We start from the raw sequence: 27,996 nt of genomic DNA, 5'->3' as shown, positions 1-27,996 counted from the left end.
ATCTTGAATCCCTATGCCAAGTGCTTAAGAAAGTTCCTTTTTGTCTATTTTTCCACTATTTCCTCCAAGTTTTCTTTCTTTTCTTCCGTCTTCTCATCTCCATCCATACGTGGCTGCCTAAACGTGAATGGGAAATGTCTGAATTACATTTTTTGAATAAATTTTACTACTTGGCATTCCTGGAGCAACACTGCGTGCAATGAGAATGCATGATGGGAATTTGGGTGTAGAGGTCCAAGGTAGATGGCAAATTGTACAGGTCATAGAACTGTCATGAAATGACACAATCATGTGGCCACCATAACTTATGTGAGATAAAGTTTAGAGAATGTTATTGCACAGAAGCAAGCCATTTAGGCCATTGAATCTGTCCAGGTCTTTTTCTCCAAGATTCATTCAGCTGAATTTTTCTTTCCAGCTCACTCCCATACCCTTTATAATTGGTGCTGATCTGACTCATTGGTGTAGCATACAAAAGTAGCTGATCCTGAAGTTTCTAATGAGAAAAGGAGTTTTAGAAACAGGTAAGGTCATTAAAATAACAAGCTAACCCCTTTTTGACTGCATGAAATTCAACCATACCACCCCTCCCATTCTACAACATTGTCCCTTAAACCCATTTGTATTGTCTGCTTCAATGGGCCCTTCCCTGGGAATTTATTCCAGAACTCCAATACCCTTTGGGTGAAAAAGATCCCCTTCACTTTCTTTCTCACTCCTAACATACTTCTTTTCAATTCATATTCCCGAATATTTTATCCTTTTAAAGAAGGAAGAAAGTCGTGCATTTATATCGTGCCTTTTATAACCTTAGGACCTCCGAAAGCACTTTACAACCAATGAAGTACTTCTGAAGTGTAGTTACTGTTGTAACGTAGGAAATGCAACTGTGCAAATGTAAATTTGCACAGAGCAAGGTACCACACACAGCAATGTGACAATGTGCAGATAATTGTTTATTTTCAACTGATGTTGGTTGAGGAATAAATATTGGTCAGGACACAACGAACAATTTGCCTGGATCACTTTTGTTAGTTCAGCTTTGGGCAAATGATTCAGTTTCTCTCCTTTGTCTGTGGTTGTAGGTAAGATCTGTGTCACTGTTGAAACTTATCTGTGATGTGTAACAGGAAGAGTAAACAAACAACAGAACGAAGACCAACTGCCAACAGATTACCTCCTCCTCTCTCATAAAGGAAATGTATTCAGACTACAGCTACTGACATTTCCAAGTTTAAAGTTCCTAGAATTCCCACACTATTTTTAAACAAATTGGTTCAATTTCTCAATGTACTCTTTTCATGAAGTTTGTAATTTGCTTCAAATAGTACACAGGAGCATTGATCTGGCTCCATTATTTTGATGGCTGAGGCAGCTCTTTTTACATTGTGTCCTTTGCCCTTTGTCCAGACCCTTACTTCTCAAGTTGGGATCTCTCCTTTTTCAACACCTTGATTGATTCTGCATCTACGGGCTTCTGGGGCACACCACATTCATACAGCCCTTTGTGTGAAGAAATCATTTCTGGATGGCCTTGTTTGAATTTTCAGATTATGTTGATTTGTTCTGGATTCCCTGGTGTAGGGGAAGTGTTGATCCCCAAATATCCCTATCAGATCACCCTATAACCTTTGGGAAATACAACCCAAGTTTACTCAGTTTCTCCATGCTTCAGTTCCTTTGTTATAGCTATCATCCCAGTGAATCATTGTACTTTTCCAAGGTCAATATGTCATTCCCAAAGTGGGAATCCCAAAAAATGAAAATAACAACTGGATTAAGAATGGCCAGCATTAATGGGGCTGTAACCCAGTAAGAGCTTTGTGGCTTTTTATGAATAAGGAGAATAAAGGCAATTTTAAATAGATACGACCCATGTTTAGAAGTACTTTGAAGGCTATTTTTAACCTAACATTGTGAAAAGATGATTTGATTTGTGTCAAAAACACATTCTTGCATTTAATGTGTCATGCAGGGCCCCAAGAATGAGGCACATTAATTTCGCCATATGGACATTAAATTTCAAATTGTTGCTAGGAAGAAGAGAAGGCATATTATAAGGGGTTGCCAGGCCTCTGGCAGTGTTGGAACAAAGGAGCTATCCCCTGCTCCCAATACACAGAACAGACATGGACAGGCCAGTTTAGTCACATGACTAACTGGCTGTTGCAGAGTTTGAACTGAGAGTTTTAAATTGGAGAAACAGTGTTTGAAGACAGAAAGCTCTGTGCTCCTGGATTGAAAAGACCTCCTCTCCTCCTGTCTGCTCCCATCTCTTTCTCATGGAACTGAAAACCACTGAAGACACATGAACCCCAAGAGAAAAAAGTCTCCTACAGTGAACAAGGTTTACGAAGAATACTGGGCCCCAACTTACAAAATCAACCAAGATCAACCTACAAAAGGACTCTACAGTGAGCTCGAAGAACCATAACAAACTCTTCAGATATTGCCTCAAACCTTTCCACTATTTGTCTTCTGCTCTTTTCTATCTCTATTTGCATGTGCATATCGCGTATGCATGCTGGCTTGGGGTGCTGCATGTATCCGTAGGCGTTAACCAAACTAGAGTTTTTCGTTTTAAATTTAATACATTTCACTTTTCTTCTTTAAACCTAGGAAGGCCTGTTTGTACTCATTTCTTTGCCTTATGATTGGAAAGCGGTGAACAAGGATTCACCAAGGGGGAGCTCAAAACACAGTGTGTTTAAAATCAAACCCGATTACAGTAAGACCAGGTGAAAGCTGTGAGGGACCCCAGACACCTTTCTCACCTGGTCGTAACAAATGCCATCACATTGTTTGCAGGCAACATGATTGGGGTCAGTCAGTGACTGCAGAAAGCTGTCCCATCAGCTCCAAACACTTGAATAGGTGTGTTATCCAACATGTGACACATTCCAGTCTGTCTTTTTCTGTGAATCTCCAAAGGCAACTTGACTTGAAAAGGGGTAGTTCGATGAAGAATGTTTTTTCTTCGTGCAATTTATGCAGAACTTAATGGATGTGCTGAATTTGTGCTGTAAAGTCATCACTTAGATGTGAAAATTAAATTTCTTCCCATACCGTTAACAATTTTGTTTGAACATTGGTCTCCGCTGAAACTTACTTAAGTGCAGCTGTCATTTCTGAGGAGTTCAGACTTGTTCTTTAGGGATTATATCCATCAACGTCTTTGTTTTTAAATAAAGGATCTAACCAATGAATGCCTTGTGCCTCCTGTCTCCTGCATTCCTTACTGTACTCAGGAGCATGCATGAGACGTGCCCGGGACAGACATTCAACGGTTCCTAATAAACCGCTAGTTCTACTGGCCAGGAGGAGACGGCAGCCGCAGGCAGGTCTGTGCCAAACAGCTGCCGACTCACATCTAGGCGACATGTTGGGACAGGCTCTCGGAGTGAGAGTGGTAATGATCTATATCCCTTGTCACTAGGCAAGTAACATCTTGCAAACCATCGATACCGTTAACTGCCTTGCCCCTCCGCTGCTTCAATTTTCGAAGATGTGCTTTTATGGGGAATATAAAGTAAAGCAATAAAATATAAAGTTTAACCCTCTCAATGCTTCATCACCTCAGCAGCTCTCAAATATTTCAGATAACTAGTAGGGGTAGATTCTTCCTTTCCTGCACCTGGGGTTTTGGATCACCTGGCCACAGTACATAGGGGAAAACTGGATTGAGAAAATTGTGTGCAGGTCAAGGAGCCCACCCAATGCTTTCCCCGATTAGGGCATGCGATCTTCCCCACACCACTTCCCTCTATGCACTTTATTTAGGCACAGATGCAGGAACAGGAAGATCTGTCCCATAAGTTTTTTTAAAAATTGGCAAACTAAGGTTAAGGGCCAAACTCCACAGCATGAATCACTGAGGTTGGGAGGCCAGGCAGATTAAATTGAGTGATTACCTAATGTCGTAAAACCTGAGGATTGTAGGAGAAAAGGAAGACAGAGAGGCAAGGACCTCCACAGCTTTGAGGTCCTGTGAAAGCATTAGTTGGAACACAAGATTATGAGAAGAGTCTTGATTTCAACACAGTGGGGACATAAAGCACTTTAAAATTACACTGGGGTGAAAATCAAAGGAATACACAGGATACTCCCCCACAACAAAACTGTTGTCCTAGTAATACCTCATGCCAACACTCTGTGACACACCCATAACTCAGTAGATAACACACATAGGACAGCTATAAACTCTTATTCGAAACTAGCTGATCTCCTGTTCTGATGACAGGTCACAGACCTGAAACGTTAACTGTTTCTCTTTCCACAGATGCTGCCGGTCTTGCTGAGTATTACCAGCACTTTCTGTTTTTATTTCTCTTCTGTTGTGTAACTCACAGGTTACAATGGGGTCAGGTACAATGGTTTGGGGAGGGGCTAAAATGGAGTTTATTTAATTTTGAAGGGCATTGCTTGGGTTTTTATTTTCAGAAGTGACCATAATAAGCACATTCTCAGTCTGTTTGAGGGCAATTGACAAGGGCCATGTTATCAAGATCACACAAAACAACAGAAAATTGTTAGTTTTCCTTCTCTTTTATACATTTGCCACTTTGAACTGTAACATCTATATATACATAGACATACTTATAAGTATGTCTATGTATATATAGATGTTACAGTTCAAAGTGGCAAATGTATAAAAGAGAATGTATAAGCACATACACACATATACAGCCTACCAACTTCCCTGGGAATGTGTTGTTGAAAAGAATCTGTTCCTAATGTCACAGTACTGATTATGCGATGCAGTTTATTTTCTAGAACTTCATTCCTATCAGGTTTTTAAAAAAATTTGATTTTTCCAAGGGTGTGTTTCTCAAGGCAGATTTTCCACATTTCTTTTGTAATTTTTATTATTTTGCTTTCTCAATCCCTCTGGCCTGACAATTTGTAGATGAGAGCTAGAGCTCACAGTAAAGCCTGGGTACCCGACCCGAACCCGACTAGATGTGAAGTCACAGGATCAGGCTTACCCATGATTCCCCACAACTCCAGCTGCAGGAATAGCCTGCTGCCAGAACAGATGAAGGAGATTCAGGTCGTGTCGGGTCGGGCCAGGTGCGAAAAAAAATGAAAGGGCTCGGTTGGATGTGGTCAGCTTGGGTCCGGGTCGGACTTTAATTTTATACCTGAGCCAGGCTTTAGCTCACAGCCACTGCCAACGATGCTCCATAATCGACCTCGGTGTGGATGCAATCTGATTCCCTTCCTTCCTGGTCAATGCAGGTCAGAACAGGGACTGAGTGGAGATTACGACCTGCACCTTGCCCTGCTTAGCAGCACTGAACATTAGTAAATTAGCAAACAGTGGCAATATCGTTCCCTCTCTGTTTCATTAACCTTTCACCTATGTCACACAGTTCCTTCTGTTTTTGGCAGTCTACTATATAACTGGAAGAAAGGTAGAACTTAAACTCAAAGGGCATTAATTTTGTCACTAGTAGGAGAATAACTGCAATAGTGAGATATTGGGCCGGATTTTATTCTGGCGATGGGGGTGTCGGCGGCAGGCCAGAGGACGGCGGAAGAACCTGCCTTGGCCCTCCATCAGACCCCTGTAGCTATTTAATGGTGGCAACAAATTAACTGCCCACCGTTGGGGATGCAGTCCTTTTAAGGGACGACCTCCCACCTCCAAGAGCTGCCAGCAAATCAGAAGGCTGCAGTACCAGCATTGTGAGCAGTGGCCATGGCAGGTATTGCAGGAGGCCCTAGAGAGGAGAAGACGAGGAGATCCCAGAATAGGTAAGTGGGGTCGGGTCACTGGTGCCATTCAGGCAGGCACTGGTGATTGGGTGGTGGGGTGTTGGTGAGGGTGGGGGTGGGTCTTCATGGGGGGGGTGTGATGATCACTGCGAGGGGGCCCCTGGATTGCCCCAAAGGAGCGACCCCCACCCCCTCACCCTGCTAGGAGGCTGCCAGGCTTTACAGGTGGCATCTCCACGCGGTGGCAGGCCCTTCAGCCTTCAGCAAAATTGAAGTGGAGGCAGGAAGAAGCCATTAATTGGCCACTGAATTGCCTCAATTGGTCTGGGGCTGGAAGGCTGTTCTCGGCCTTTCCTGCCCCAAACAAAATGGCAGGGAGCCTGGGCAGCGTCGGGAATGGCACCCCCTGCCATTTTGTTTGCCCCCTTCTGAAATAAAAGCTGTGGGGTATGTATTCTGTACAACAATATTGTGTATTCTATGTAATTTACATATCTTTTTACAACCAAAAGTAGCTGAAATGAGTTTCAGATGGTCATTCAACCCACCACAGAATGTAATACCAACAGAAATGTTTAACTCAACCATAATTTTGGAGCCAGGAGGTTCCAACTTGACCCCACGTTTTCTACCTTTCTGCTCTCCTTTCCTAAGGCACTGAATAATGCTGGCATATAAATCCACTAGCAACCCTCCGGTATCCTATCCAAATACCATTCTTCATGCTTGTGCCAGCTCAGTGAGGCATCACAGCCTTGATGAACAATGTCCTCAGCAGATTGCACTCTTCCCAACTAGGAATTATAGGTAGTAATTCAGAGCGAGAGAGCTGCGTAAATTTTCCTTTCCCTAACACAAGTGTACTAAGTTCCCTTGCATTGACCTGAATGCCATCCCAGCTGAGTAACAAATTCAGAAAAGACCAGGATCAAACAAAGACCTTCCTGTTATGCATGACTTGGCACCACATCAGGGCAGTGTTTAATGAGCTGTTTAGGCAAAGATCCATTGCTTTCAATCTTTACATGATATTGATACAGGAAAACCTTCTGGGAAGCTACAACCGTGGCTAATATTTCTCTTCTCTAGCTCACAGAACACCAATACTGGGCAAACCCTATAACTTTTGAGGGAGAATCTCTTTCAGTGCTGTAAATTATAGCAAGCTTCACTGAATGACCTTTTGGTGACAAACATAATGAACAGGGCACTGTAGAGCTGCTGCAGTGACCTCAGCACCAAGGACAGCAGCATGAGTCAACTCTTTGTAGAGTTAACTCTGTCGGGTCAAGTCATTCAGGTCAACTCTCTGGGGAGGTCAACACTTTAGGGTTAACTCTTTGTACAGTCAACTCATGGTAGGGTTATTGCTCTGGAGGGTCAACTATCTGTAGGGCCAATTCTTTAGGATCAACTTTCTTTCAGATCAATTGCCTGATTCAGGTTGCATTTTGACAGAATCCAGCAACTGCAATATTGGTTACACCAGGTAATGCTGCATTCTTGTAGGCTGCCTCCAATTATGAATTTTCCCAGCCAGCTTACAAGAATGTATTGTGCTCCTGCCCTGAATGTTAAATATAAATGTTTTGAGAGTGCAGAGTGGTGTTACTGCACTCCCTAAGGATTTAAAATAACTCTGGCTAAATTTAGAGGATGTCAGGAGGTCCAATCCAGTTTGATTTCCAGATGAAAAGGTTACTGTTTGGAAACACTTTGCTGCAGTGTATAAATGTACCATTAGATTATTAGGTTAACACAGCGAAAGATCTACTGCACACATCTGGGTGTACCTAACACAAGACAGCAGAAACCAAAACATATGCACAGCACAAGCCACAGCTGGAGAATCTCCTCCAGTACTTCTGCTGCACTGCTTCACAGAATGCAAGAGAAAGGTTACTATCTTGTAGACAATCCCTTTTTCATCTTTGGCCTTCAGTCTTTTTATTTCATTTTACTAACATGGTCACTGCTTGCTTTTTAAATTTTTTCCCGGTCATTTCTTCCCCTCTCCCTTGTGCTCTGGTATATGTTTTTTTCATTGGCACTGGGTACCATGGTCAATCAAGTGGCTAGTCTTTATGGGTGAACAAAGATAAGTGGTTGTCCTCACCAGCTGAAGTCTCAGGGTCTGCGCATGGAGTGCTAATTTGCAAAATATATTCCCATATCCCACCCGCTTCACTAATTTTCGAATCAGTCAGGTATGGGGATTAATACTGTATTAGGTGCCAAGTTTCTGGACAAACTGGAAATTTTGTGCAGCAAATATCCATCAATAGTTAGAAAGCCTCAGGGTGCAATATTGCACAACCAATGGAAACATGCATGTTAGATTTTACAGACTGAAGTAGCACACATTAGTCCTTTTTGCAATTATCAGTTGTGGACATTAATTAAAATGTCTTTTTGTCTCACTCATAACAAATTTACATAAAGATTATTTGATTAATGAGAGTAGGTGGATAAGCCTTTTAATCATAGGTTTGGTAACTTGGGCCTACTCTCTGTGGCCTATGCTGACAATGTATAACATTTTCAAAAAATCCCTGTGGGAAGCTAAATAAGAATCAAAGATCTACAAAAATGGAGAATGCTGCCAAATGACTAATACAACAACGTTGAACAACAGAGAAATATTTGCCAAGTGATGATTTACATTTTTTTCTTGAGAAATTAGGTGAAGGGCCCAGGCCTTACTGCAGTTTAAGAAGCAAAAGAGAGGAGATGAGGTAAATTAGAAGCAGTAAGTGGACAACACAAAGCTTTCCCCTAAATCCATAAGTTACAAATATATTATCTTGCACTTCCTATCAACTTTTGCCATTATAAATTCCTTAAATGCCACCACGAGCAGGAGGATGTAATTATAATGTGACAAGCTTATATAGGCCATTGCCATTATAAACGAGTGTATAAGAATTTATAACTTGAAAATGAGGACTGAATTACGTCTGTGTTCCCTGGTCCAATTAGTCTCCATCCTCTAACGCCATTTCACCTGAGGACTATATAAGATGATTAACTTGAGCTCTGTTTAATGGCACACGTAGCAATGATTTGGCTGATGGAGTCTGTTCCCATCTCTCACAGGGTAGAGTTTACAAATAGTATATTAAATAAGTGCTAGCATTACTTTATCAATGTTTATCCTCCTTAAACGATTATTTTTATTCTTTCATGGGTTGGGAGTATGGCTGGCAAGGCCAGCATTTATTGCCCATTAGTAACTGCCCTTGAGAAGGTGGTGGTGAGCCACCTTCTTGAACTGCTGCAGTCCATCTGGTGTAAGTACCCCCAAAGTGCTGTTAGGGAAGGAAGTTCAGATTCTTGACCCAATGACAGTGAAGGAACTGAGATATAGTTCCAAGTGAGGATTGTGTGTGGCTTGCGAGGAGCTTGCAGGTGGTGGCGTTCTCATGTGTCTGCTGCCCTTATTCTTCTAGGTGGTAGAGGTCGCGGGTTTGAAAGGTGCTGTCGAAGGAGGCTTGGCGAGTTGCTGCAGTGCATCTTATATATGGTACACACTGTTGCCACTGTGCACCAGTGGTGGAGGGAATGAATGTTTAAGATGGTGGATGGGGTGCCAACCAAGTGTGCTGCTTTGTCCTGAATGCTTCGAGCTTCTTGAGCGTTGTTGTAGCTGCACTCATCCAGGCAAGTAGATAGTATTAAATAAAAGCAAAATACTGAAGATGCTGGAAATCTGAAACAAAAACAAGAAATGCTGGAAATACTCAGCAGGTCTAGCAGCATCTGTGGAGAGAGAAGCAGAGCTAACATTTTAGGTCAGTGACCCTTCATCAGAACTGGCAAAGGTTAAAAATGTAATAGATTTTAAGCAAATAAAGTGGGGGTGGGACGAGATAACAAAAGGCAAGGTGTTGATAGGACAGGGTCACAGAGAATAACTGACCAGAAGGTCATGGAGCAAAGGCAAATGGTACGTTAATGGTGTGTTGAAAGACAGAGCGTTAGTGCAGAGTGGGTGTTAATGGACAAAAAAATGAACAGCCCTGGCCCAAAGCACAAACATGAAAAAAAGTGGGCAGGCACATGTTAAGAAAAATGAATGATGAAACAAACTAAAATAAAATAAAAAGAGAAAAGGAGAAAGAAAAAAACTGAAAATAAAAAGGGGGTGGGGGAGGGCCTGTCATGCTTTGAAATTATTTCCGCCACCTCCAGCATGATGCCACTACCAAACGCATCGTCCCCTCCCTTCCCAGCATTCCGAAGGGATCGTTCCCTCCACGACACCATGGTCCACTCCTCCAATACCCCCAACATCTCATCCCCTTCCCACAGCACCTTCCCATGCAATCGCAGGAGGTGGAATACCTGCCCATTTACCTCCTCTCTCCTCACTATCAAAGGCCCCAAACACTCCTTTCAAGTGAAGCAGCGATTTACTTGTATTTCTTTCAATTTAGTATACTGTATTCGCTGCTCACAATGTGATCTCCTCTACACTGGGGAGACCAAACGCAGATCGGGTGACCGCTTTGCGGAACATCTCCGATCAGTCCAAAACCATGACCCCGAGCTTCCGGTTGCTTGCCATTGCAACACCGCACCCCCCCCCCCCCCCCCCCCCCCCACCCCCGCTCTCATGCCCACATATCTATCCTGGGCTTGCTGCAGTGTTCCAGTGAACATCAACGCAAGCTCGAGGAACAGCATCTCATTTACCGATTAGGCACGCAACAGCCTGCCAGACTGACCATTGAGTTCAATAACTTCAGAGCATGACCGGCCTTTTTTTAATATTTTATTTTTTAACCATGTGCCTGCTTTTCATGTCGTCAGAGCTGCTCATTATTCCGCTATTAACAGTCTCTCTGGACTAATGTTGTGTCTTTCACCACAGGCATTAACACATTATTTACCTTTGTTCCAGGACAGCTTTGTTATTTAATCTCTCCTGCCCTATCAAATACCTTCCCCTTTGTTCACTCCTCCAACCCCCTCCTCTTCACTTTCTTAAAACCTAATTCTTTTCTAACCTTTGCAGTTCTGATGAAAGATCACAGACCTGAAACGTTAACTTTGCTTCTCTCTCCACAGATGCTGCCAGACCTGCTGAGTATTTCCAGCACATCCTGTTTTTGTTTCAGATTTCCAGCATCTGCAGTATTTTACTTTTATTTTAGTATTCCCAAACCCTCCTGACTTGTGCCTTGTAGATGATGGACAGGCTCTGGGGAGTCAGGAGGTGAGTTACTCACTGTAGAATTCCCAGCCTCTGACCTGCTTTTGCAGCCACGGTATTTATATGGCTGGTCCAGTTAACTTTCTGGTCAATGGTAACCCCCAGAATGTTGATGGTAGGGGATGCTAATGCCATTGAATGTCAAGGGGAGGATGGTTAGATTCTCTCTTGTTGGAGATGGTCATTGCCTGGCATTGGTGTGGCATGAATGTTACTTGCCACTTATCAGCCCAAGCCCGTATGTTGTCCAGATCTTGCTGCATGTGGACACAGACTGCTTCAGTTTCTGAGGAGTCACAAATAATACTGAACACTGTGCAATCATCAGCGAATATTCCCACCTCTGACCTTATGGTGGAGGGAAGGTCATTGTTGAAGCAGCTGAAGATGGTTAGGCCTAGGACACTACCCTGAAGAACTCCTGTAACAATGTCCTCAACTCAAACTCCGGAATATGCATGTTAGTCTGTATGGGTTGAGGTATCACAAAGCAGCCAGGAGATGAAACAAAAGGAGTGGTTATACCCGTGCAAAGCCTCAAAGATACCAAGAAAATTACAGTTGATATTTGTACTGGAAGATAAGATCATTGTGGTTCATTACCCTGAGGTGTTGCTTTCATTCACTTAAACAAGCCACATCAGCAAAAATAATTGGTCAATTTGCAAATTCATCCAAATTGGTGTCCACTACATTCACTTGAGTGAGCAGGTCAATGAATTTTGGGAAAGGTTAAGAGCCAGTGTAAATACATGTACATTACATTGCATTAAATTTACACTCTCACAATTTCTTTGCTCCATTTTACCCTCCTCACCTGAAGGTGTTGACTCTTGTGGGGTATGGTTCCATGGTGCTAGCAGCCTTAGCCAAGCCGATAATTGTCATATTGCAGTCTGGACAGAGAGCACCAGTGGGCAATTTGTCCATGGGGATGTCAAGGTTGAACCTTATCTTGTTCTGACCCAACACTGATATGTTTGTGCTCTTTGCAACAGCTGGCATCACTGGATAGCAATCAGGAGCACTAGCCCCAGCTCATTTTCTCTCTCCCTTGTAGTTTAGGGAAGTGGAGGCCAATTGAAGCATCCTCCTTGCATGCCTGAGACCGGTTAACTCAGGAGACCGAGAATCAATCCTGAGACCTTCCTTGTTTGTATGGTTCCGTGTCACACCTGCTGATACTTTCATCCTCCATGCAATTTGGAGGAAGTTCCATTTCTTAAATTTAAAAAATGCCTCCCAGGAACACACGCAATAAGCAGGAAGAATGTTTTAAACCTTGTACTGCTGAATAAACAGGAACACAAAGATTATTTATGAGTGCCTTAAAGATCAAAACTGTAAACTGTGGAATTAATTTTATCTTATTAAGTGTATGCCCAAGCTACTGTAAATGTAAAACAGTGCAGAAAAGCTATTCTTTTTTGTTATTTTTCTCCAGCTTGTCTCCCTGCTGACACCTAGCCCCTCCACCCCCACATCCATTCTACATTACAGTAGGCATTTTTTAAATGCAAATATTGAAAATCTGAAATAATTCTGGAAATACACAACTGGTCTATCAGCATCTGTAAAGAGTAAAGCCAAGTTATTACTTTAAATAGAGCTCCTTTGTCAGAGCAGTTCATAGAATTATACACCATAGAAGGCGGCCATTCAGCCCATTGTGCTTGTGTCAGCTCTTTGAAAGGGCTCTCCAATTATTCCCACTCCTCTATTCTTTTCTACAGCCCTGCAAATCTTTCCTCTTCAAGCACATAGCTGATTTCCCTTTGAAAGATGCCAGTGCATTCCAGATCATAACTTGATGCATAATTTAAAAAATTCTTCATCTCCTCACTGGTTCTTTTACCAATGATATTTAATCTGTATTCTCTGGTTACTGATCCTCCTGAAAGTGGAAACAGTTTCTCCTCACTTAACACTTAACCAAAATCCTTCCTAATTTTGAACATCTCTATTTGATCTCCCCTTAACTTTCTCTGCTCTTAGAAGAAAAATCCCAGCTTCTCTAGTCTCTCCACATAACTGAAGTTCCTCATCAATGGTATCATTCTGGTGAATGTCCTCTGCACCCTCTCCAATTCCTCCAGTTCAATAGGTGGTCTCCATCTGAAATAACTTTTCTCTTTACAAATGCAGACAGACCCATTGCCTGTTTCCAAACATTTTGTTTTAAAAGCTGCTCTATCTTCTCTGGATGGATAAACCCATGGAACATCTCATGTTTGCTGCTACTCATTCCCTCAGAGGCAGAGATCTGTAAGGACCTTGTCTTTTCATTCTTCCCATTCTCTCCCAGATGTCTTGAGGTTAATGAAGTGTGTCTGTGTGCATGCAAATGTGTCTTCTGTTGTAAGTCCCTTTTCTCACGAATCTAGTTTTGGGGCATATTGCCTCTTTTTTTCTGTATTGTTAAATCCCTTCTTCTTTGTCCTCCAGGCTTGACATCTGTGCAATTAAACAAGATGGTGAACTTTTGTAGCTCAGTACTATTTACAACCCAGGTGTGATTCACTCCTCAAATTTTCTTATCCTGCTGGTGATGTTTCAGTCTTTGCATTGCCCAAGGTCAGACTGAGCACTCAGTGCAGCAGGCCTTGAACCTACGTCTGTTCTTGGGCTGAGACCAGGTTGGGTAGGTGCAGAAAACAAAATAGTTGGTGGAGACTGAGAGGGCTAAGTTGGATAACCCTGAAAATGGGTGAGAGGATTGCTGCTGTGATTTCTGCTTGCAGTCAGCAATATCCGCACTGTTGGTTGATATGTGCATCAGCGGGGCGGGAGGGAGGGGGGCGGTGGGGGAAGGAGGGCCAAAATTGTAACTTGCTAGCACCAGTTAAAGCTAGACTTCAATGCTTAAAGCTAGTCTACACCTCTTAAAGGGAGCACATTGTCGCTGGAGAAGGCCTTAGCAGTTGTCCAGTAAGTGAATCTGACCTGAGAAAGTGGAAGATAACATAACATGGCAGAAAGCTGGTTCCAAAGTTTTCAGACGTTGCATTAGAGCGGATGAAAAGGGGGAGAAATGTCCTGTACCTGCAGGGGTGAAGGAAGCACTCCAAACACAAGCTCAAAAAGCAGTGGGAGCAGATAGCCATGGACGTCAATGAAATTCCAGGAGTCAAACTCCCAAGAATCTGGATGCAATGCCACAATAAGTTCAATGGCCTCACATCAGTGGTCAAGGTCAGTGACACTGGGCACAGATAGCTTCCAGCTAGGGCAGGGGCAAGGACAGTGTGGGTGGCGGGTGGGTCAGGTCACACATGGGTTCCACTAGAAGACTCAGATGGGAACTTTCATCAGATAGCCTGCAGAAGAAGGCTAATAGGTATGCACAACGAAATGCTTGGTACATTGGGAAGCCTGTCAGAAAGTCTCAATGTCAAAGTACATGGAGGAGTCCAGCACCGATTTGGCACAGGGCTTTGGGCAGAGCTTGGAGCCCATCCTTTCCAGTGTGGAAGTGCTGGCCAACTCTGTTTGCAAACTGTGGACCCAACCATGATACAGCATCTGACGGCTGATGTCACCGCTTCCATTGCAACACAAGCAGCAGGCACCCAATGTCTGAGTGCTGCAGTGGAAGTTCAGACTGCTGCTATGCAAGGTCAGCTTGATGCCATGGAAGCTCAGAATGCTGTCATCATGGCTGTTGATTACAATGTGAGCTTGCAGGGTGTCACAGCAATCTGTCCTGCTGCCCCAGGTGAGTGGCAGTGGTTCCATGGAGCACCAGGGTTGCTCGGGATCATTCTCCAAGGTTATCTGTAGTATTGTCTGGTAAAAGTCAACAGCTTTCCACCAGCCCTGCTGTAGCCACTGCGATAGCACTCCATAGGAACACTGGGACAAGCAAAGGCACATGGAAGACAGGGATGTGCATGGATGAATAGTTGACTTTTGTATGCAATATAGCATGATTTCATTTATAAATTTGGTTTGGAATGTTTATTTTGTGATGGGGGTGCGCAAAGCAGTCATGGGCTATGTCATCAGCAGATAACACTGGTCATTCAGTAGCCACCTTTTGATTTCCCATGCTGGCTCAAATGCAATTGGCACAGCAGCCTGCCGCAGAATGAAGGCATCATGACTGCTGCCAGGATGCCAGGCACTGACCTGCATGATTCACTGCCTGTGCACCAGTTAGACGTTAAGAGAGTGAAATCCCTTTCAGTTTCAGCAGAGGGCAGAGGTGACATGCAGTCAATGGCACCCTGCACCATGGAGAAGCCTGCAATCCTGGCAAAGCCATGTGGTCACTCTGCCTGCTGGTCTCCAGCAAGAGAGAATGAAATGTTGTATCCCTCTTTGAATTGACAGTCTCAATGACTTCCTTGCACAACAGTGGATGGCAAACTGCAAGATGTTGCAAATATCTCCAGCTCTAGCCTAGAAGGAGCCAGATGCATAAAAGTTCATTGCCACGGTCACCTTGACAGCCATTGGCAAATTTTAGTGAGCACATCCTTATTTAAGCGTAGACATCTTGCTGAGGTTGGATAGGAGAATTGCTCCCTAAACACACTGTGTGGATGTGGCTTCTTGCTGACAGCCCTTCACCCCCTCCTCCTCCTTCCTCTTTGAGTAGTTTGTACTGTCTTGCATGTTCTCTTCTCATTCTCCCAGTCATGCCATATTCCAAGGGGAATGTCTACTAGTGCGCTCATATCTGGAAGCAGCTGGTTTGTGCAGACGCATTTAAATCAGCAAGAAGTCCTTCACACACTCTGTAGACTTTTGCAACTTGAAACAACTATAGAAAGCATCAAACACTTGTAGAATCATAACAGCAGCCAGAAGAAATCAATCAGCAACGAACCTGCAAGAAGTTGATGATTCCTTTTAGTAGCCCTGGTGGGGGGTCCTTCCTGCTGCTGAGTGCATGGTCAGCTGTATGAGGTTAAGAGAGGGCATTGGCTGGGGTGTTGAGTTCCAGTTTTGCACATTTAATAACGCCATGATCCGCCTGCTCTGGATACTTCTAGTAGACGTTCACTGCATGCGTGCTAATGCCTGCACTAATATGGCATCTGGCGCAATTTGCCCCAAAGTGTGCACCCTCGACATGAATGCCATTTTGAAGCTCCAGGGGCACTCATCGCACCCAAAAAATCATTTTTTAATTACAAGTGTAAATGCTACATAATGAATATCACTGACCAGTATTAAAGATCTGGTATGAAGTTGGATGTGGCTGGGGTAAGGCTAATATGATTTGCATCTGATTCATGTAAATGGCCATTTGGATCGGAGTCTCTTAGGAGTCTTATAGCCTTATTGCACTGGTCCCCAGTGTGGCTCCAAGTCCCAGGGTAGCAGCAACTTTTTAAAAGTGTCAGTTTTAAAACTTTTAAAATTTGCAGAAAATACGGAAGTATGGGGTTGAAGGTGATTTAGAGCTTTGGATCAGAAATTGACTAGCTGAAAGAAGACAGAGGGTGGTGGTTGATGGCAAATGTTCATCCTGGAGTTTAGTTACTAGTGGTGTACCACAAGGATCTGTTTTGGGGCCACTGCTGTTTGTCATTTTTATAAATGACCTGGATGAGGGTGTAGAAGGGTGGGTTAGTAAATTTGCGGATGACACTAAGGTCGGTGGAGTTGTGGATAGTGTCGAAGGGTGTTGTAGGGTACAGAGGGACATAGATAGGCTGCAGAGCTGGGCTGAGAGATGGCAAATGGAGGTTAATGCGGAGAAGTGTGAGGTGATTCACTTTGGAAGGAGTAACAGCAATGCAGAGTACTGGGCTAATGGGAAGATTCTTGGTAGTGTAGATGAGCAGAGAGATCTTGGTGTCCAGGTACATAAATCCCTGAAAGTTGCTACCCAGGTTAATAGGGCTGTTAAGAAGGCATATGGTGTGTTAGCTTTTATTAGTAGGGGGATCGAGTTTCGGAGCCACGAGGTCATGATGCAGCTGTACAAAACTCTGGTGAGGCCACACCTTGAGTATTGCATGCAGTTCTGGTCACCGCATTATAGGAAGGATGTGGAAGCTTTGGAAAGGGTGCAGAGGAGATTTACTAGGATGTTGCCTGGTATGGAGAGAAGGTCTTACGAGGAAAGGCTGAGGGACTTGGGGTTGTTTTCGTTAGAGAGGAGGAGGAGGAGAGGTGACTTAATAGAGACATACAAGATAATCAGAGGGTTAGATAGGGTGGATAGTGAGAGTCTTTTTCCTCGGATGATGATGGCAAACACGAGGGGACATAGCTTTAAGTTGAGGGGTGAAAGATATAGGACAGATGTCAGAGGTAGTTTCTTTACGCAGAGAGTAGTAGGGGCATGGAACGCCCTGCCTGCAACAGTAGTAGACTCGCCAACTTTAAGGGCATTTAAGTAGTCATTGGATAGACATATGGATGAAAATGGAATAGTGTAGGTCAGATGGTCGGCGCAACATCGAGGGCCGAAGGGCCTGTACTGCGCTGTAATGTTCTAATTCTAATTCTAATTCTAAAAAAGTGCTACCTTCTGAGGTGCCAGAAACCACCTAAAGAAGCAGGTATCACCACCATAATAAGAGCAAAATACTGCAGATGTTGGAACTCTGAAATGAGAACAGAAAGTGCTAGAAAGACTCAGGTCTGGCAGCATATATGTAGAGAGAAACAGAGTTAACATTTCAGGTCTGTTACCCTTCATCAGAACTGGCAAAAGTTAGAAATGTAACAGTCTTTGAGCAACTGGGGGGTGGGGAAGAAGAACAAGAAAGGAAGGACTGTGATAGGACGGTGGGGGGGGGGGGGGGGGGGAAGAGATTAAATGACAGATATCATAGAACATAATGCAAATGGATAGTTGTAGCGAAAGATAAAGCATGAGTCCAGAGAGAGTGCTAATGGCAGATTAATGAACAGCTCTGCATGAAAGCAAAAACATGAAACATAAGTTTAAAACTAGCACAGAGTTAAAAAAAATACATATATATAAACAAAATAAAAACAACAAAAAATAATGGGGCTCACGGTCTGAAATTATTGAACTCAATACTGAGTCCAGAAAGCTGTAGAGTGCCGAATTGAAAGATGAGGTGCTGTTCCTCGAGCTTGTGTTGAGCTTCACTGGAACACTGCAGCAGGCTGAGGACAGAAAGGTGGGCGTGACAGCAGGGTGGTGAATTAAAATGGCAAGCAACCGGAAGCTCGGGATCATGCTTGCAGACCGAGCGGAGGTCTTCTGTAAAGCGGTCACCCAATCTGTGTTTGGTCTCCCCAATGTAGAGGAGGCCGCATTGTGAGCAGCGAATACAGTATACTAAATTGAAAGAAATACAGGTAAATCACTGTTTTACCTGGAAAGAGTGTTTGGGGCCTTGGATGGTGAGGAGAGAGGAGGTAAAAGGGCAGGTATTGCACCTCCTGCGATTGCATGGGGAAGGTGCCGTAGGAAGGGGACGAGGTGTCGCGGGTAATGGCGGGGTAGACCAGGGTGTTGTGGAGAGAATGGTCCCTTTGGAATGCTGACAGGGAGGGGAGGGGAGGGGAAGATGTGTTTGGTGGTGGCATCACGCTGGAGGTAGAGGAAATGGCAGAGGATGACCCTTTGGATGTGGAGGCTGGTGGTGTGAAAGTGAGAACAAGGGGAACCCTGTTGCAGTTCTGGGATGGAGGGGAAGGGGTGAGGGCAGAAGTCCGGGAAATGGGTTGGACACGGTTGAGGCCCCTGTCAATCACAGTGCGGGGGAATCCTCGGTTAAGGAAAAAGGAAGACATATCAGAGGCACTGTTGTGGAATCATCAGAGCAGATGCGTCGGAGACGGAGAAACTGGGAGAATGGAATGGGGGCAGGGTGAGAGTAACTGTAGTCAAGGTAGCCTTGGGAGTCGATGGGCTTATAATAAATCCTAGTGGACAGCCTATCTGCCTATCTCCAGAGATGGAGATAGAGAAGTCAAGGAAGGGAAGGCAAAGGAAGTGTTGGAGATGGACCATATGAAGGTGAGAGAAGGGTAGAAATTGGAAGCAAAGTTGATGAAGTTTTCCAGTTTGGGGCGAGAGCAGGAAACGGCATCAATGTACTGGAAAAAGAGTTGGGTAAGGGGCCTGAGTAGGACTGGAACAAGGAATGTTTGACACACCCCACAAAAATACAAGCATAACTAAGGCCCATTCCGGTAACCATTGCAACATCTTTAATTTGGCAGAAGCGAGTGGAGTTGAAGCAGAAGTTGTTCAATGTGAGAACAAATTCAGCCAGGCGGAGGAAGGTGGTGGTGGATGGGGACTGGTTGGGCCTCTGTTCAAGGAAGAAGCAGAGAGCCCTCAGACTGTCCTGGTGGGCGATGGAGGTGTAGAGAGATTGGATGACCATAGTGAAGAGGAGGCAGTTAGGGCCAGGAAATTGGAAACTGTCGAAATGAAGTAAGGTGTCAGAAGAGTCACGGATGTAGATGGGAAGAGACTGGACCAAGGGAGAAAAAAAAAAGTCAAGATAGGAGGAAATAAGTTCAGTGGGGCAGGAACAGGCTGAAATGATGGGTCTACCAGGACAGTCCTGTTTGTGGATTTTGGGAAGGAGATAGAAGTGGGCTATTTGGGGTTGGGGGACTATGATGTGGGAAGCTGTAGAGGGAAGATCTCCAGAGGAGATGAGGTCAGTGACAGTCCTGGAGACAGTAGCTTGATATTCGGGATGAGGTCATGGTCCAGGGGGAGGTAGGAAGAAGTGTCTGAGAGTTGGTGCTCAGCCTCTGCAAGGTAGAGTTTAGTGCGCCAGACATCAAAAGAGCCACCCTTGTCAGCGGATTTGATCACAATGTCAGGGTTGAGCCTTGCAGCAAGTTCAGAGGGAAAGGGGTTAATGTGAGTGAGGGGGGCAGAGAAATTAAGATGGCCGCTGTCCCACCAACAGTTTTCAATGAAAAGATTAATACCGGGTAAGAGGCCAGAGGGAGGGTTCCAAGTGGAGGGAGTGTACTGGAGCTGGATGAATGGGTCCGCTGTTCGGGGGGAGGACTCCTGGCCAAAGAAGTGAGTCTGGAGGCGAAGGAGATGGAAGAAAAGCTCAACATCATGTATCACCACCAGTTGTGCAGCCAGGAAACCCTCAGTAGCTAATAGAGACATTGCATGTGGCAGTACCAAACAATTATTTTTCTGGCAGTGGCTGGTGATGGGGGAGGCTGAGTTCTCAGTTCACCAATATGGACCATTTTCCTGTGTGGAGCTTTCCCTGACCAGGAGGAAAGACCCAACAGCAAGATATGGTTCAAGCAACGTACTGTGCCCTGTTCTTTTCCTGTTGCAGTGGTACGTGAGAGACACAGTGCACTACAGGGGAAAACTGTGCTGCAACCAGAGACCCAGTGTGGTACAGAAGCAGCTGTTGACACAATGTTGTACAGCATATAGACAATGTTAGTATAAACTGTAGTCTCGGTTTGTGCCTAAACCCAGGGAAAATGCAATAGGCCAGAGCTGAAACAGTTAAATTATGGATGTCATTCCAAATTTAATGAAAGGTCGGTGTTGTTAATTTCTGCCAGAGTTAACTGCTGCCACTCGCAGCAACCCAATCAACAGCCCGCCTGACCGCCCTTCACATCTTGATGAGTCTTTGCACAGACAAGGATGAGCAGCACATTAGAAATTGCACTTGAGAAAAACACTAATTATCCCGTCGATTACCAGAAGACAGGAAACCTTGCTTCTCCTACTGTTGGACAGGATGCTTGCTCGTCTGCAGCAAGTCTGAACATCTCCCTCCAGGAGATAGCACAAGCAACATCCAACATGTGTTTGGATTGTAAGCATGTTCAGTCACGTCTTGCTGCAAGACATAATCTTTAAAATATATAAAGACAGTATAAAAAAACACGTTTTCAGCAAGCTAGCGACTTGTGCTAAAACCAATTTTCACAATTAAAAGCATTTTGGCTTCTCTCATTGGAGAAAGCACAGATGTTATAGCTGGAGGAGTCTGAGAATCTTGCATTCTGGTTCATTTTCTGGCCAGACTGCAGTTTGAAATTATATTTCTGTTACAAAGGTGGGTACAAAAAGTGCGGCACATATTGAAAACAACACAGTCATTTCAGCAAAACACAAGTTTAGAAGTTGCCTTAACTTAATCTTCAATAAAACTTTAACATCAGTTGCACATCGCAATTAGATAATGTAATCTCTGTGTGAAGAGAAAGTGGAGAGAAGAAGAAAGCACAAAGAAAATATCAAAGAGACTGAGGCTGAAACCATCTCTTTTTTGATTAATTAATAAGGACCATATTTTTTTCTTATAAATAATTTACTTTCTTAACAATCTATCTCAATCAAAAATATGAAATAGCAGACTCACGGTCCAGGTAGCTGACTTAGCAGTACTTGATTGCTGAAAAGTGACTTCGAATAAATGTGGTCCTGGATAGTCAGTATTGGAAGGGATTGCTGGAGCAGGCGACATAGTGTCAAACGTGGAGCTTGGCTGTGAGTAGGGAGACGGCGTCGGGACATTCGAGGTGTGCTCCGAGTTGTAAGGGCTGGCGGAGGATGCACGGTTGGTGATACTCTGATCCATGCTGCTGTTTAGCAAATTAAACTGGGACTAGAAAGGCAAAGGGGTGGGGATAAGAAGAGAAACAACCAGGTAAGGACTTGCAACATCCACTTATTTCAGACTATTAAGAAAACACACACATCAGACAGCTGTCATTACAGTTCAGCTCCTGGAATCCTTTTTTATCCTGTTGCCCCATGTAAAGACTTGTCAAATAATTAATCATAAAAATATCAGTCAGACAAATATGAAGGGAAAAAATGTCAGCTTGAAGCTTGTTGCTTCCTCTTGTTCTTTTCTCTGACTGCTGATCTCTGAAGGATTTTTTTTTTGTTGAGTTTTGTATTTGACCATCAATTTACTTTTAACTGTTTGGCGATTATGGCAGAAATCCAACTGAATTGCTCAAACTGCTTTTTGTGTTTCATTCACAAAACTCCAAGGAAGGAAAGAGCCCTGTACAAATGAATGAACAAAAATCATTCAAACAGCACTTTTTTTTCCCAGCTAAATATCAGTCTGGGTTAATGAAGGAGTTAAAATGTACTTGTCTGAAAGGTCCCAAGGAGTCGTAAACTGAAAATAATCCAAGAGAATCATCAAATAAACTTATTGGGGGATTGTTAAAAAAAATCCCCCCCCAACCCCATTTATCTCCTCTCCTGAAGGTCTTGGCTTGAGCTGGTGTTCACCTCCATGGTTATCAGTATATCTCTGCTACCTCACTTGACTGGCCATTCCTCACGTCATCCTAGACAGTGCAAGTGGGCAGGCTGTTCTACCAGGTGGCGCATCAGAGCTACACTCAATCTATCCTCACCTGATGCACACGCTATCGGGGCAGTAATCAACAGCAGGAATCCCCCTGTCCAACCCAGAGGCATTAGGGATCTTCCTGTTCTGTATGGCTGCGCAGTATATGGTCCATCTACTATCACTGGAGGATCGGGTCACTGCTTCTGAGGGCGTCCTAGGGCAGTTAGTAACACAAGGGTCAATTTATCAACTGACGATTGGAACACTGGGGTCAATTTTGACTTTTGGGTAACCAACTGGCAGAGAACACTGATTGGCCGCCCATGCCGGCTATGAAGAAGCCCCAGCCATTTTGATGTCCAGCCTCATTTAAATTTGGCAGGCAGATTGCCAGAGATCAAACTGGCATCCTGATGCAGCTCACAGATTTTGGCCTCAAGATCAGGCAGTGGAGTCTTTAAGGAGGTGCACTAGCTGCCCATTTGAGGCCCGCTTGCATTTTGCATCAAGTGGGCCTCTTGCGAGAAGGCAAGGGTATTTTTTTTAAAATCATCTTGCCACTACCCTGTTCACACTGAAAAATATGATGGTTATGAGACAAAAATTGTGCCCACCCACTGTGATACCAATCTTGGCCAGTCTGTCATGAACAGGCAAGGATCATAGGCCCAACAGGTGGAAGAAAAGCTAGCAACCTTTTACGTTGCAGTGTTAATGGGGACCAGGGAGCAGATGTCTACGCCTCCCTCCCTGTCAGGTGGGGATGGTGAACCAGAAGACCTGAGAGAGGGTAGAAAAATACTGAAGTCAAGGACAAAGAGTCAGGTGCAGTGCCTTTGTGGTAAAGTGTGCCACACAACATTTCACCAGGGCACAGTAACTCAATGATGTCATTGTATTTCCAATCTTAATAAATTTATTTGTTTTGATTTTCAAAAAGCTATATTATGAGTTAAAAAAACTGCATTGTAAAAGATCTGCTGCAACACAACATCTTCAGCCCCAATAACTAACATAGGGATTTCCTGGAATGGGGTGTTGCCAGCTGATCCAGGAGGCAGATCATAGCCCATTTTGGGGAATTGGATATACACATGAAAAGGAAAAACTTGCAGAGCTATAGGGAAGGAGTGGGGCTAGTGGATACTCTTTCAAAGAGCCTCCTTGTGTGCTGTATGATTCTATTACTGAATTCATCAAAGTGTGCATGTTCTCTTGGTACATTACATGGTACTTGCAGAATCTGTACAAGTAGCACATTTTGAGATCAATAAAAGCAAAATACTGCAGATGCTGAAAATCTGAAATAAAAACAAAGTTCTGGAGATATTCAGCAGGTCTGGCAGCATCAGGAGAGAGAGAAACAGAGTTGTTGTTTCGAGTCGGATAAGAAGGGTCATACCCGACTCGAAACCTCAGCTCTGTTTCTTTCTCCACATTTTATGATCAAATGTTTTTAGCTATATGCGTGCCAAGCTAGCCCTGCAGAAAAAGTTTTAGTGTGAAGCTGATGAAGTTGTTTCTAAGTTAGAGCTGCCAATGGGGAGTCTCACCTGTCGGCTGCATATGTTGTGAAACGACAGGCAGTGGGACTTGGAAAGCTGATGCTTGTTAAGTTTACATGTGTCTTAACTACTAGTTCAGTTTCCATATTCACTGGTACATCACTTAACCCATTTAAAGTGTCCACATTCTGCTCTTTCACTGGCCACCTGAGTATGTTTAAGTTACATAGAATTTATAGCATAGAAACAGGCCATCCGATCCAACCATAAGCAAGTGTTCATGCTCCTCATGAACCATCTCAACCTATTAATATATCTTTACATTTCTTTCTCCTCCCATCCTTCCTCATCTAACTCTATCAGCACAACCCTCTATTCCCTTCTCCCTCATATGCTTGTCTAGCTCCCCTTAAATGTATCTATGCTATTCGCCTCAACCACTTCATGTGGCAGAGAGTTTCACATTCTGACCACTCTGAGTGAAGCTGCCTATTTTGAATTCTTGGATTTATTAGTGACTATCTTAAATTCATATTCCCTAGTTTTGCTATTCCTCACAAGTGGAAAGATCTTCCTTACATCCTCCCTGTCTTAATTTTAAAGACCTCTATCAGGTTTTAATCTTCTTTATCCCAGGGACAACAGCCTGATAACAGCCCAAGGGTCTTGCCTGATAGTAGTACCCTCTCAGTTTTGTTTTCATCCTTGTAATTACTTTTGTACTTTCTCTCGTGCTTCTATATCCTTTTTGATGTACGGAGACCAGAACTGTGTACAGCACACTAGCAGTGAAGCTAGTCAGATGGTACATTCTGCTGGTGGTACAGTCAACTCACTCTCACCCCTACTCACTGCCATGGATTAAAATTAGAGCTGAATGAAAGCACTGATGAGTGGAGCAAGTGTTGACGATAAAATATAGTCATTTCCTGGGGAAAACTCAGCTGACTGTAGTTAAACGAGGCACAGATGACTTTTGCTTTTATACTATTGAATATACTGTGAGGTAGGGGTTTGATTTTAGTTCTCCCAGAGCACGCCAAGATCAAAAATCAGGAATTGGGGTTGCAGCCAATTCAGGATGCAAGTGATCTTCCACCTATTCCAGCTCCGCAGTAGAATTGAGGTAAAATTGAAAAAAGCTTTTGCTGCAACAAGAGTGCAGGTTTTACGTTTTCAGAAGATTTAAATGATGAGTTATAGTAGAAGTGGAAAAATAAAGTTGCATAATTAGTGCAAAATATAAGTTGTATGAATATAATAATCTGACATCAGCTCGACTGGGTTGGCAATTATTTCTGAGTCAGAAGGTCGAGGGTTTAAGCCCCACTCCAGGATTTGAGCATATCGTCTAGGCTGATACTCCAGCAAAGTACTGACGGAGTGCTGCATTGCCATGCGCTCTATTTTGAAGAAGAGCATGGGTGTTCTCTCCAGCGTCCTGGCCATATTTAGCCCTTAAACAAAATAATTATCTAGCCATTATCTCATTGCTGTTTGTGGGTCCTTGCTGCACTCAAATTCGTTGCTGGGTTTGCCTATATAACAAATGACTACACTTCAAAAATACTTTACTGGCTGCAAAGTGCTTTAGGATGCCCTGAGGTTGAAAAAGGCACTATTTGAATTCAAGTCTTTCTTTCATACATCACACTAACTGTTTCAAAAACGTGCAATGATCTCTCCTTCCTCCAGCATAAATAAACGCATTTACAATAGGAATGTGTGTACACTAATACCTTCTTTTTAATGTAATACATTGTTCGGACTTGTCTAACTGAATCCAAAAGTCAGTCAACAGAGATAACACTTGTGTTTCCAATAATAGATAGTTAAGAGTGGGTGGCAGGGGGTGTATGTGGTGGGTGTCTGGCTTCTTGTTCAGATGGGACACTTTTTTTTTGATTGTTATTTTTCCCTTCGCCCTTTCTTCTTGGTTGGGATGGCTTTGAGCTGTTGGTATTAATGGGCTAGTCCAGCTCAAAACAACAGAGAAGCCAGGACTAATTAACTGCATAACTTCCACCCAGACAACAACACAGGTACAAGTATGTACATGCAGAGGAAGCAGCCATGGAGGTGATGAGTGTGCATACACTGGGGCTAGCTGTCCCACCACATGCTATAAAATTCAGGAGTTAGCAATCATCGATGCTCACAGCTTTTTCAGCATGGAATGAAGTGATTCCATATATGGGTTGTGCTCCAACCCCTGCCCTTCAGAACTGTATATGAACACAAATACTACAATTCTAAGTTATCTTTAACCTGGTGTCCCCTCTCACTCATTGGAACAGGGCTAAAGAACAGAATTCATCAAATATTTGGTGTAGTGTTGAATGAAACGTTCTCACTTCTTCAAATCAAGAGCCAAGAGAAAGGGAGAAGAGCATCAAGGGACAAATTTCTAACCCTAAGATTTTTCATCTGTCCTGGGTGCCCTGCTGCTGGCTTCCTTCTGCCCTCTGATAACTAGCCAAGTAGTGAACATGAATGAAGTTAATGACTGAAATTTTTACTGGCTTATATAAGTGGAGGGAGTATCGCTGAGCCCTGCATGGGTTATAATCGATAGTGGCCAAGTGAGGGAAGTAAGCTGACAAAAAGGCTTCTGGGAGACAGATCTCCCACTCTGAGAGATGGGGGAAGACTCGTCAAGTGCTGACGGTATGCAATGTAGGCAAATTGGTATGGGAGTTAAGCCCAAGAAATTTTAGCTTCTGGGTGATCTCAGGCATATCTAGGACTTTGATGTCAGCCGTGGTTCAAATGGTAGCACTCTCCCATTTGAGTGAGAAGGTTGTGCGTTCAGGTCCCACTCTAGGGATTGAGCACATAATCATAAACTGACACTCTAGTGCAGTACTGAGGGAGTGCTGCCATGTCAGAGATGCCATCTTCTGAATGAGACGTTAAACCGATAACCCATCTACGTTCTCAGTTGAATGTTTAGGTTCTTAAGGTGTCCCTGGTGTCCTGGCCAATATATCTTGCTCAAACAAAACCTAAAGACAGTGTTACGGTCAAGTGAGGAGGGGTCCAAGGGCTTCCCTCTTTCCCCTCTCTTTATTTGACCACAACAGGTTTAATTCTTTCTTAAAGTGGATGTACTGGCCAATTCAGTAGGTGTTTGATTGCTTACTTGCTATGATTATAACAAGAACCAATCGAACAGGTTTTCTTGAGTTTAACAAAGAAAGAGGTTAACTTTATTGTACTCAAACCGAACTAATGAAAGCATAAACTACGCGGCAACTTTCTCTCACACACACACACACAAATAGGTTACAGAGTGGGGAAAGGTGGATTGGTTGAGGTAGAGTCCATAGAAAAAAGGGGTATACAGTCTGTGGGGTTTGGTGATTCGGCTGGCTTCTAGCTGAATTCAGTGGTCCTGAGGTTTGTAATTTAAAGAGGTAGATGACTGGTTCAGTAGGTCTCTTAGAGACAGCAATGTGGATGATTTCCTCCAACAGGGTTTCTGACTGCAGCCGGTGTATGCAAAGATGGTCAGTAAACAGGCAGGATTTGAAGCTTGCAAGCTGGAATGGCGAGAGAGAGAAATAGAGAGAGAGAGAGACCCCCACTTTGGACTGCATGTGTCCGAGTTCAGGTGCTTCTCCTTGCTGCTGCAGAGAAACACCAGCTTAAAACCAAAGATGGGGAGGGGCTTGTCACATGACAGTCATTCAGTGATTCAAGCATCATAGTTAGCAGTATTTTTTCTTGCTAAAAGAAAAAGAACAAGCAGTTCCCAAAACCTCCTGGGTCTTGGTTTTTGCTGGGATGAGCAAACATTTTGTCTCCTTCCTCACAGGCCTTGCAATGTAGGATACGGTTTTGCAAATTAGATGGCCATCTTAAGCTGCTAGCAACGTCATGTTTTATCTGTTCTTTTAAAAGTTTCTTAAAAAAAATATAAATTCAGATCTTGAGGCAATGGAGTAATGAAAGTTATCATCTAACAAAGCAAGTTGGCGTGACACCTCCCCACCACGCAAAATGAAATGTCATGACAGGAACAAATTAAAAAGAAACTGTACACACACACTAATCAGTTTCACTGTCATATCCATGCTCTGGTTCAGTTTTTTAAAAAATCCGGATTGGGCACGAGCACAACTGGGGAACTCCAACTACTCTGACCGGACTCAATCAGCTTCTGCTCCAGCATTAACTGCAGTGCCTCCAGAACCTGGGTCAGTTTCCTAGGACCTAGGTGATAGGGATTTTGTTTTATGGGAGGGGTCTCTCCTACATCCACATTGTGTAGGGTTAGGGTTGTGCACCCTGG

At 43.7% G+C, this 27,996-nt stretch overlaps 1 protein-coding gene across 4 annotated transcripts in view; it reads right to left on the bottom strand.

The window, feature by feature from the left end:
- The window catches only part of tp73 (tumor protein p73), a 171,710-nt gene that overhangs the window by 60,028 nt on the left and 83,686 nt on the right, over positions 1 to 27,996 (bottom strand). For all 4 annotated transcript variants that reach the window (XM_068017155.1, XM_068017153.1, XM_068017154.1 and 1 more), the window contains one exon: positions 21,244 to 21,489. In XM_068017155.1, the coding sequence (XP_067873256.1) occupies positions 21,244 to 21,489 (246 nt within the window). The remainder of the gene's footprint in view (positions 1 to 21,243; positions 21,490 to 27,996) is intronic.

The sequence above is a fragment of the Heterodontus francisci genome, chromosome 37 (genome assembly GCF_036365525.1).
Source record: "Heterodontus francisci isolate sHetFra1 chromosome 37, sHetFra1.hap1, whole genome shotgun sequence".
NCBI classification, from domain to species: domain Eukaryota; kingdom Metazoa; phylum Chordata; class Chondrichthyes; order Heterodontiformes; family Heterodontidae; genus Heterodontus; species Heterodontus francisci.
This window is presented reverse-complemented; position numbering and strand designations above follow the sequence as displayed.